Source organism: Mustela lutreola, chromosome 14 (assembly GCF_030435805.1).
Source record: "Mustela lutreola isolate mMusLut2 chromosome 14, mMusLut2.pri, whole genome shotgun sequence".
Taxonomy (NCBI): Eukaryota; Metazoa; Chordata; class Mammalia; order Carnivora; family Mustelidae; genus Mustela; species Mustela lutreola.
In genome coordinates, this window is record NC_081303.1 from 21,991,572 (window position 1) to 22,003,876 (window position 12,305).

The 12,305-nt window shown below is 35.3% G+C and overlaps 1 protein-coding gene across 3 annotated transcripts in view; it reads left to right on the forward strand.

Moving 5' to 3' along the window:
* Window positions 1-12,305, forward strand: part of HMCN1 (hemicentin 1) — a 475,982-nt gene that overhangs the window by 418,930 nt on the left and 44,747 nt on the right. For all 3 annotated transcript variants that reach the window (XM_059145201.1, XM_059145202.1, XM_059145204.1), the window contains exons 84-89: window positions 1,420-1,554; window positions 1,994-2,184; window positions 4,182-4,263; window positions 8,444-8,713; window positions 9,523-9,693; window positions 9,827-9,997. In XM_059145201.1, the coding sequence (XP_059001184.1) occupies window positions 1,420-1,554; window positions 1,994-2,184; window positions 4,182-4,263; window positions 8,444-8,713; window positions 9,523-9,693; window positions 9,827-9,997 (1,020 nt within the window). The remainder of the gene's footprint in view (window positions 1-1,419; window positions 1,555-1,993; window positions 2,185-4,181; window positions 4,264-8,443; window positions 8,714-9,522; window positions 9,694-9,826; window positions 9,998-12,305) is intronic.

A 12,305-nucleotide genomic window follows, 5' to 3' on the forward strand; every position in this document is an offset into this window, starting at 1 on the left:
CCAGTATATATGTTCTTTTTTTCATTCTTTTGAAGGATAATTTAATCACTGGACCATATGTGACAGGATATTAGTAGACATTTTTACCTAAAAATAATCTCCCTTCCCCAGGAGAAGACAATCTTGCATACACAGGTACCTAAACTTATCCTCCCTGATAAATGCATTAAGGTGGCTACTATTGGAGTCCTGAAGATTCACCTAATTTTACAGAGGAGAGCTCTGCTTCTCACTGTATGAATTAATATTTATTAATCTCTCTTATAATGTCAATAAATTATGTAGAAAATTTTTGGTCACTGTGTGCACTACGTGTTAGACTAGTGCCCGGAAGCCAGAAACAATCATCTCTAGAAGGACACTATCTCCTTATTTGTTAGACTTTGTCATCCGCGCAAAGATGTTATCAGTTAATAAGAAGTTGTCATACCCAAAATTGAGTTCTGAGATACTGCACTATTAGCATTTAATAAATGCCTTCTTAGAAAAGAAATAATAAGGCTGAATTCTTCTGTTACAAAGATTTATACTAATGACTGAAATTCATCAACTCTATTCCCTTAATGATAATAGCATATGTCACTAAGGAAAAACGAAGTCTAAAAAAATCTATTCAGTACTGTTTTCTGAAAGTGTAATAGTAATTCAGCAATTTACATTTTTAAAGCTTCATTTTCCACTTAATATTCAACAGTATGAAATCTTTTGAAATAATTTGAATGGAGAAAGCACTCAAGGTAAACATACAAATGTACTTAGAAATTTGCTGGTCTAATCAGAATCTTATTAAGTATAGTTGTTTTACGATTAACATGTTTACCTTATTCTCTATTCCAAATATCATAACTAACTTTATAAATATTTATATCATCACCACTTATGGAGAAGTGTGAATTATTACAAATTTAATCCTGTTGTCATTATTACCTAACTAGCATGTGTTTTCATGATTTCCCTTCTGACCTGCCAAGTCCATTGAATTACAGCTGAAAAGGTTTTCATGTTTTTGATGTAAAGTGTTTGGGAGGAAAAGGGGTGGTGAGATAAATGAAATGGAAAATGTCATAGGTCTGAATGAAAGATAGTTGAAACCCAGAGAAACTACGAAACAGATTTAGGCAATGCTTTGAGATGAAGGGTGTACTTTAAATCTAAAATAACTTTAAAAGATGTTTATTTTCATTCTCTTTTCCTGTTCCTTCTGCTGTTTTTCATTCTTCAAACAAGTGTCTAGAGACATAGCAAATAGCTCCGGGGAAGAAATCTGTGGAAAAGGCTCTCTTCTCCAATGTCATGATGAGATCTCTAGTTCAATTGCTGACCAACTCATAAATCCAACCTGTAAAACATAGAGCTGTTGTGATGATTTTCTTAGGTACTGAGAGGCATTTGTGCCATTTCCTGGCTTGTTTCTTTCAGCCCACTTTGACAGTGTGAATGGACACAGTGAACTTGTTATTGAAAGAGTGTCAAAGGAGGATTCAGGTACTTACGTGTGCACCGCAGAGAACAGCGTTGGTTTTGTGAAGGCGATTGGATTTGTTTATGTGAAAGGTAGGTAAACATGCTCTATTTTTAACTTATCATTTATTTATAACGAATAGTTTGTGTTTTGCTTCCTTATTATGTAGTATTTCACTATAAGTTCAGTTTATTAATCCATCTAGTCCTGTTGCACAGATGTGCAAATTCATAAGAAATAAAAAATTATCAACATTCAACTCAAAAGTAGGTAAGCAAAGAGATCATTTGGTACAAAATGGAATCATCAAAAAAAAAAATTAAAAAAAAAAAAAAAAAATGGAATCATCTGCTTAGATTATTGAAACTAACCGAATTATCTGTTGGATTAGTGTGAACAGTTGATTCTGAAAATTCATGGGGTTCAAAAGTGGCTTCTCCCTTCTTCACTAAACTATCTCTAAGTAGGCCAACATCACAAAGAAATGATCAGAGCTTCCTTTTACTTACAATTGTTTATTGTATTTCCCAGAACCTCCAATCTTCAAAGGTGATTACCCTTCTAACTGGATTGAACCACTTGGTGGTAATGCAGTCTTGAATTGTGAAGTGAAAGGAGATCCTGCCCCAACCATCCAATGGAGCAGGAAGGGGGTGGATATTGAAATAAACCACAGAATCCGTCAACTGGTCAATGGTTCCCTGGCCATTTATGGCACTGTGGTAAGTCACACTGAAATTGTTGATGAGCACTTTAAGCACCACAGTAATGCCTCTGTATAGGTACCATAAATGGAAAAATTTCTCTTGTATTCCTAATTAAATCATAAAATCTGAGGGCCGCCTGTGTGGCTCAGCTGGTTAAGTGGCTGCCTTAGGTTCAGGTCATGATCCCAGGGTCCCACATTGGGCTCCTTGCTCAGCGGGGAGCCTGCTTCTCCTTCAGCCTGCTCTACCTGCTGCTCCCCATGCTTGCGTTCTCTGTTCTCTCTCTCTCTCTCTCTCATACACACACAGACAAATAAAGTCTTTTTAAAAATCATAAAATCTAAATGAATTTTTTTAAATAAAGAACTGAAACAGTGGTTCAAATCGATTATTTTTAGACTTCAAAGAAATACAAGCAACAAAATAATTCTGCTGCTCTGTTCTCAATCATTGATCTATTACTATTTAGCATCATTAGATAACCTCCTCATATCTGTATTACAGCAAGGAAATTGAAGAATTACAAACACAATTACAAATAAGTTACATGATAACTTTCATTACTAGGCGGATAACTATTTCTGGCTTTCCAGAAGCTTCAGAAATTCAGAAAATGAGGGTTGCTTTAAGTTATTCTAATTTGGGGGTCAAGTGAATGAGATATTTTGTCTAAAAATTTCTCAACGGGACGACATATGGGTAATTTTTATCACATTGTTTAATTAATTGGAATAATAATTAATATACAATATTTAATCATCTAATCCAATGAACCACTCTTAGTCTTTCATTATCTTGGATTTTATTTCAAGATCAGATGTTGTTCCTTGTCCTTTAAATTTTGAGATGATTTCTACCTTTAGCTGCTATAACACCAGTGAGACTTGGATTTCTTTGTTTTCATGTCCTTCCTTTTCCTCTACACAAGTATTGCTACTTCTGAAGTCCTTGGTACTTCTTCTACTACCACCAATGTTCATACTAATACTAATTATTTTTACCATACAATTTCAGATTCTTAAATATTTATGTTCAACTCTGCAACTCTTCCAAGTTCCAATTACAGTTTCTTATTGAAAATTTCTATTTGGATGATGCATTGACACACCCAATTAAATATGTCTTCCTTCTCCCATCCTCCTCTATCTACTTCCTGCAATTCAGTTCTCCTTCATTGACTTGGTGCTTCTATTCCCCAGTGATCCTGTTCACAAAACTTTTAGCAAAATTTGTGACTCTGATTAGTCACCAAACCTAAACCCAAGGAGCATTATCCTTTATACCACATATCTATAAATTTGGGACATATTCTGTGATTTATCATTATCAGTAAATTAGTTTTTCCTTTCTCTCCTGAAGTTCACACTCTCTAGATAGAGACAATCCTTAATTTTTTTAATAACCCCCACTAGAATGGTTTCAACATTTGTTAATTTGTCCTCATTATTTTAATGCTTTTTAAGGTATCTGGAACAAGAGGGGCCCCTGGGTGGCTCATTCTGTTCAGTGTCTGACTCTTGATTTCAGCGCACGTCGTGATCTCAAGGTTGTGAGATCGAGTCCCATGTTGGGCTCTATGCTGAGCATGGAATCTGCTTAAGATTCTCTCTCTCCCTTTGCTCCTCCTTCCTTTCTCTCTCTCTCTTTAAAAAAAAAAAGAAGAAGAAGGAAAGAAAGAAAAAAAATATATCTGGAAGGATAGCCTAGGCATTTTTCTTTGGTGAGATAATTTTGGATAGAAGATTATAAAAAATATTATTTTACTTCAGTTTCCTAGCAATATTGTTCCCAGAGAACAATAACAGGCTGTTTTGAAAACATTTAGGCTGTGAATTTTTTTCTCCTTTTTCTTGTTTTTAAACCTATTTATGAAGGTAAATATATGTAGTTTTTGTCTATTTCTGTGAAAAATTCCTTCTCAAAAAAAATTATATTGTAGCTTCATGGTGAAAAAAGTTATTTACCCTGCTCTGTAGGCTCACATTTTTATAAAGCACTGCTTATTTCCATAGAATGAAGATGCTGGTGATTATACGTGCGTAGCTACCAATGACGCTGGGGTGGTGGAGCGCAGCATGAGTCTGACCCTGCAGAGTAAGCTGCTTTATTAAACTCTACATAAATACCTGATTGGAGGAATGTTGCCTAATGAAGAACGTTCAGGTTCTTTAACTTCATAACAATTATATCATCAGTAGCTTTCAGAGTGTGTGTCATTTAGTTTTCTGCTGATGATAGAGCAGTTTGTTATCAAGCATAAAATTGATATAGTTTTGAATAGATTTTTTTTTTCTATTTTATCTAATACATGCAGTTCAAGATTGTGGTTGCTTGGCAGCAGAGCTTTCTTTTGGTTTCAGTCGAGAACCCTTCACGTAGTTTGCCATGGTTCTGTAATAGGCTTACAAAAATGTCATTTTGTGGCACTTTAAAAATGTGTATTAAAAGTAAAGACTAATATAAATGAATTTAAAAGTGCTCTAGGTTGGTTGCTACCAATCTTCCATGAAGTAATTATGTGTTCTGGGCAGGACTATCATGCTCATCACGAGGCCCCTTGGTATAAGCCATCAGAAGGACAGTCTTCAGAACCACTTCAAGATCAACCTGGAGATAGCATCACTGGGTTGAGAATTTAAGTGAACTAACTTATTTTGTGAATAGGCTCAGTATTTAATGGGATAAATTTATGTTTTCTTCTTTCACTTTTGAGAGATGCTATAGACTAGCATTTACTAATGGTTATTTGCTAAACTACTCTTATCTAAGACTTAAACTTCTTAAAATCTTTTCTAGAATTTAATATTTAGTAATAGATATTTAGTATATGTCTCAGACAGTGTTTTCTCCCCAGTTTTATTTAGGTATAAGTAATAAATAAAACCATATATATTTAAAGTGTACCATTATGAAAATTCAGTATACGTATACACTGTGAAATGATTGCATGAATGGAGTTTATGAACTCTGTCTGTCATTTCATAATTACCATTTTTTAGTTTTGATTGTTTTGGTGAGAACACTAAGATCTCCTCACTTTACAAATTTCAAGGATACAATGCAGTATTATTAACTATAGTCACCATGCCAAATGTTAGATCCTTAGAATTTATTCATTTTATGTGAAAGTTTGTATCTTTTGACCAACATCACCCATTTACTCTAATCTATTCTGTTTCTATGAATTCAACTATTTTTTTAGATTCCATATATAAGTGATATACCATACACTATTTATCTCTGTCTGACTGAATTAGTTTACCATAATGCCTTCCAGTCTATCCATGTGGTTGCAAATGGCAGGATTTCCTTCTTTTTATTGCTGAATAACATTCCATTATATAGATATATACTCATTTTCTTTATCCATTCATCCATCATCAGACACTTAGATTGTTTCTGTATCTTGCTAAGACTGTGTTTCATTAAAGTACATATTTATCAAACATTAGCCTTGTGGGATGTTATTAGGAAAGAACTAGAGTTCAATGGTCAAACAAGTCTGAGAAAAAAAATCGATAAAACAAAGTTCATTCATTTGTCAAATATATAAAGAGCCCCTACTATATGCCAAACTCTGTTTAGTTGCCAGGTTTCTTTACTGCAGATCTTTCCTGAAATGTTAATATGTTGATGTTTTATAACTCAGCAAGAGAAGGGTATAGTATGCCACGTTTCCCAAATAAATATTATACCCATGAAACCTTCCTCCCTTCTTTGTTGGGTGAATGTAAGTAGGGGGTCACAACGATTAATCTCTCCTGGAAGAGTGTTCAATTGATCTGGCTTATGAAAAGCAACATTAGATTAGCTTATTTACATGTACTGATGATAAGTTGATTTAAATAAATGAGGCATATAAAAATAACAAAATATAATTTGTTTAAAATTAAAATTAAAGCACCAGAAGCAATGTTTTCATTTAGATAAAGTACCCATATTTAACTGATCATTATGTGACTGGTAGAATTAATTCAACCATGAAAGATGTACATATGGAATTTTACTGTTGAGTTAATTTACAGTCTTATGAGCAATTGGAAATGTTCAAATATGGTTTGGAAATTACGATTCTGAGTTTTATTTGACACTTTCTTTGACCATAGTAGATGGAGCACATGTGCTTATTTAGTCATTATGTTATCATTTAGTGTTGAATGATTAATCTAAAGCATTTAATTTATTCAGCAGCAGTTTATTGAACACGTGATGTAATCTGAACACTGGGAGAGAAGTAAAAGCCCCAGCCCTGAAAGTTCCTAAAGTTAATATAAACATCAAGTAAGAACGTCTTGTGTAGGATGATGTGGACATATACACAAATAGTGCATTAATGAGACTTACGAGAGGTCCAAACCTCATATGAAATACTTTTGTAAAAGACAACATATCAATAATATCTTTACATAAAATCCTAGGATATTAATGTCACAATGAAACACATTTTACTTCTACTTTTGTCTTATGTTCTATTATTCCAGATACACTTCTCTGTCTAAAATGGAGCCAGGACCCTGAATTATCTGATATTCATTACTTCTCATTGATCAGGACTTTCCGCCACTCAGTTCAAGCCTACTACGTCACAGCTTTCACTTTCCAAGAACATACAGGCTCCTCTTTGCGTCCCTATTCAAATGTGAACACTTCTGATTAAATATGTATTTGAAACCTTGTATGCTGCTTCTCCCGGGGTGAACCATCCTTTCAAAGCTAAATCCATTTCTGTGCTATTTCCTTCTCTCCAAGTAGACTTCTTTCTTCTGTATATAATCTTACCCATTTTTGAAAATCCAGTTCAAACTTCTTTTCCATGAAGTCCCATATTCTATCTTTCTCGACACAGTAGACCAGTATAAACATTCTGCCAGCAGCTATATACAGCTACTTTTACATTTTTTCCACTTTACTTGAGCAGATATGATCTACTATAAGATACTGGCAACCTCTCCTTCCTTCTGGAAGCTCCTTGCTTTGATTGCCAGGATACCATTCTCTCTTGATTTTCTTCCTACTTCAATGATCAGTTCTTAGGAACTTTGTATGGGCTTGTCTTCTGTTCATCTCTTAAATAATGATGTTGTCTCTTAAATATGATGTTGTAATAGTTTCTGTCTTTGGCCCTCTTCCTCTCATTTTAGAATCATTTCCCAAACAACTTATCCATTGTGAAAGACTCTTAGATCTGTACTTCTAGCCCATATCTCTTCTGAGCTGCAGATAGGAATATTCTCTTACATCTAGACATCCCTACATGAATGTCCCCACAGATCACCTCAAGCTCAGTAGTTCCAGATGGATATAAATCATCATTCCTTACAACCTTCAAACAAATATGTTCTTCCTCCTGTGCCCTACTGAACTGCCCAAAACCGCTCTATATTGTTCATGTCAAATCCTATTGTTACCAGTTCCTCTCAATTCAATGACCAAGCTCTGTTATTTCTTTCTTAATGACTCTTGAATATCTTCCTTTTCCTCTCCATTTTCAGTGAATGCCTCTGTTTGATCTATTAAGTCACTATGGTTATGCTTCTGTATTACCACATATTTACCTGTTTTCTACTATATTTATTCTACCTAGTCCTTTACTAAATTCTATAGCTATATTATAGAACAGCTAAATAATTATAGTCACTTGCCTATCTTATCAGTGGACTGTGAACTCCTTGATACTAGAAGTTGTATCTGTTACCTATGTACCCGCAGCATCTAACATAATGCCTGGCAAATAGTAGGCTCTCGATACATGTTTACTGCGTGCATGAATGATAGCCAGTTATGAAAGAAAAAGTTAATAATGACTCTCTACCTCGAAAAGTGATGTAAAGGAAAGAAGTATATGTTCACCATGTAAAACAGACAAAAACAATGATTAAAAACAATAGTACTAATAATATTATGTCCTTTCCCTCTCAAAGAGCTAGGCTTACATAATCTTAGTGGAGTCTTAACAAGAATTCTCTGAAGGATACAAATGCTCAGAGAAGTCCTAAGGAACAGAAGCAGAGTTTGAGCCCAGAAAGTATGACAGCAGAGCCCAAGCTATAGGCTAATCGGCTTAGGGGTTTAAATTTTTGGACATTTAGTAAGTAAAACAGAGCTATTAAAAGTCTATCAATGCCCATTGCAACCTTGGTAGTTGAGAAACTACAGTGTTTTATAAACAAATCAACCTATATTTTTTGTCAAAATAATGTTACTCTATAATATTAATTAAAATGTTAATATAACTTTACAAAAACTAAGAAGCGCTATGTTCTTTTTTCTGTAGGTCCTCCTATTATCACTCTTGAGCCAGTAGAAACCATTATTAATGCTGGTGACAAAGTCATATTGAATTGTCAGGCAACTGGAGAGCCTCATCCAACCATTACATGGTCCCGTCAAGGGCAATCTATCCCCTGGGATGACCGAGTTAATGTGTTGTCCAACAACTCATTACATATTGCTGCTGCTCAGAAAGAAGATACCTCTGAATATGAATGTGTTGCTCGAAACTTGATGGGTTCTGTCCTTGTCAGAGTGCCGGTCACTGTCCAGGGTGAGTGTGATCAGAAGGATATTTTATTAAATAGCACCCAGAGGTACTATTACCCTGGCTGGCTCAGTTGGAAGAGGATATGACTCTTCATCTCAGGGCTGTGAGTTTGAACCCCATATTGGGTGTAGAGATTACTAAAAATAAATAAATAAATAAATAAATAAACTTTAAAAATAAGTAAATATATAGCACCTGGGTCAAACCAAATCATAAAAATTATTAAGCATCTTAATCTAAGTTTCCTTTACCCTTAAGATATTTCCAGATTGTGGAGATAAAACAAAAATCACATAATTTACAGACTGAAGGGAATAAAACAACAGAGGTTAGAGCAGTAAAATACCAAGCTAACAATTCAGTTCATGTATTGCATGGAGCACTGGGTGTGGTACATAAATAATGAATTCTGGAACACTGAAAAGAAATTTTAAAAATTAAAAAAAATTTTTTTAATTAAAAAAAAAAAAAAAAAAAAAAAAAAAAAAAAAAAAAAAAGAAATCAATGCATTTCTTTTTCTTTAAAGAACGACATATCCAAAAGATAAACAGTATTTGAACTTCTTGGTCTCTCGCTCGCTCTTCCAGCAGCCCTGTCCACATGAGTCAGGATAGGAGCTGGGAAGAAACTCCAGTTAGCTATTTGAAATTCTTCTTTCCTGTTCAGATTTTAATTTTACCATCAAGGAGAGCATCCATAAGCAGTTGTTCAGCCAATAGAGATTCAGCCCTAGACCCAGTGCTTAAATGAAATGTAATTTATTTTTTGTTATTTACAAACATAGAGACAAAGTACAATGTTATATTTGTAGTTCATGGCGGATATTCCCAGTGGTCTACATGGAGAGCCTGCAGTGTCACATGTGGAAAAGGCATCCAAAAGAGAAGTCGTCTGTGCAACAACCCGTTTCCAGCCAACGGAGGGAAGCCTTGCCAAGGGTCAGATTCAGAAATGCGGAACTGTCAGCGTAAGCTGTGCCCAGGTACACCTCTTTATTCAACAGATAGGCACATGTTCAATAGATACTCATCTCTGTTCCCTAACTATGGATTGCCTCAGTGTTAATGCTCTAAATTGCAAAGTTTCTGACAGTGTAGTGTTTCATCTTTGTATAGTGGATGGTAGCTGGTCAGAATGGAGCCCTTGGGAAGAATGTACAAGAAGCTGTGGACGCGGCAACCGAACCAGGACCAGAACTTGCAATAATCCATCAGCTCAGTACGGTGGGCGGCCATGTGAAGGAAATGCAGTAGAAATAATCATGTGCAACATTAGGCCCTGCCCAGGTGAGTATCCCCGGATGACCAAAACTTGGCTGTTTTTAACTCCAGTAAAAGGGTTCTAATTACCTTTTCTTCTTTGTTGTAAAAAGATGTTGTGGCTTTTACTCTGCAATATATTCATTCTCTGTGTTATTAGTTCTGTCTCATTGATAAAGTTAGGAAAGCTATGACATTAATCAATGTTAAGTAAAATCCCTTATTTAATTGAATATCTTAAGGTTGTATAAACTGTGGTGTATTTTTTTTTTTTTGCTTTTATAATTTTTTTTATTTTTTATAAACATATATTTTTATCCCCAGGGGTACAGGTCTGTGAATCACCAGGTTTATACACTTCACAGCACTCACCAAATCACATGCCCTCCCCAATGTCCATAATCCCAACCCCTTCTCCCAAACCCCCTCCCCTCGGCAACCCTCAGTTTGTTTTGTGAGATTAAGAGTCACTTATGGTTTGTCTCCCTCCCAATCCCATCTTGTTTCATTTATTCTTCTTCTACCCACTTAAGCCTTGTGGTGTATTTTTAATCATGTAGAAAAAACCTAAGTATTTATAAAATCATAGCATTTTAGAAGTAATAAGGACCTTAACATCTAATGCAGCCATTCATTTTCAGGTAAGAAAAATGAACTCTAGGGTATTTAAAGACTTTCCCAGAAACACACAATTAGGGAGGGCTAAGGTAGTAATAGCAACCATTCACTAAACACCTGTCATGTTCTAGGAACCATGCTAAGTGCTTTATGTACATGTTGTTTTTTACTTTGTGAAACAACCCTATAGCATAGATATTTCAGGGCTATTTCAGATTTAAGTGACAGAAACCAAACCTAAATAAACTTAAGTTAAAGATTCTACTTTCAGGTATGATTGAGCTGAAGGATTTCGCCAATGGTTTTACTAGCATGTTTTCCATCTCTTGTCTCTGCTTTCTTCTCGTTATCTTTATTGTCCATTAAACTCTTTGCGTGCAGTGGAAAAAATGACTACTGGGAGCTACTGGCTCACAGGGGTCTTATAATCTGAGGCCTCAGAAAAAAAGAGTCTTCTGCTCTTTCTCTCAGAATTCCTGTCAGCCTCTGAAAAGGAGCCCTGTTTGATTTTGTTTGGGTCCCATGTTCACCTCTGAACTCAACTAAATCCAGATGCTTGGATAACCAGCTTGAGCTGCCTGTGCACCGTGTGTCAGGAGGGGCGGGGCTCCTGTCTGACAGCTAGAAAGAAATCCTATGGAATAGGAATGTCTGGCCATTCGTTAATTCAGTCATTTATTCATTCATTTATCCAACAAATATTTACTGAGCCCCCACTCTGTGCTCAAGGCATTGTTTTAACTGTTCCATTTAGAATGATGAAGAGATAATATCATTCAGCTATTGATAAACATACTGAGTAAATGCCAAGAGTTGCAGTGATAGAGCACACCTGGGAGAGACACCTTAGCTGAAATGGTTTAAAAGAAGGGGCTGAGGGGATGCAGAGAAACCAAAATAAAACATGTTCACTACACTGGGTATTATATCCTATTGTGTAAATGAGGAAACCAAGATTCAGAAAATAGATGATAATTCACTAACGTTACATAGCTAGTAAAAATTGAATCAAGGGAGCGTCTGGGTGGCTCAGGGGGTTAAGCCTCTGCCTTCAGCTCAGGTCATGATCCCAGGGCCCTGGGATTGAGCCCCGCATTGGCCTCTCTGATCAGCAGGGAGCCTGCTTCCCCTTCTCTCTCTCTGCCTGCCTCTCTGCCTACTTGTGATCTCTCTCTGTCAAATAAATAAATAAAATCTTAAAAAAAAAAAAAGTGAATCAAGAATTTGAATCCAGGTCCGTCTGATTCCTAAGCCTATTTGCTTAGATCCTGGGTATCCTGATTTATAGTTCAGAACTTACATTGCATTAATAAATGTAAGTAAAGTGATGTCATGAAATCCTAAAAAAAAAAAAAAGTCAAAGCCAAAACTATTCTTTTAATCTAAAATAATTAGAAAGCTGATTATAACAGCATGATATATCAAAGTCAAAAAGCCAGAACATCTGATTAAAGCAGTCTTTGTACAGATGGTCAGTTATTTTACTGACATAATGAAAAACAAAATGATATTTGGAGATGTCCTAAAATAAAAGTCAGGTTCTTTTTTTCTCTTCATGTTGAGTGACTATTGGTTTACTGATGTTTTGCTCATTGTTCTACTGGCTTACTATTTTTGAGACTTTCCCTAGTTATACCCCAGTCCTTAAATTAATGAATTTAACTATTATTTTGGCATAATGTCAGTGGTATCCTGGGACCAGTAAATGAAAGTATGT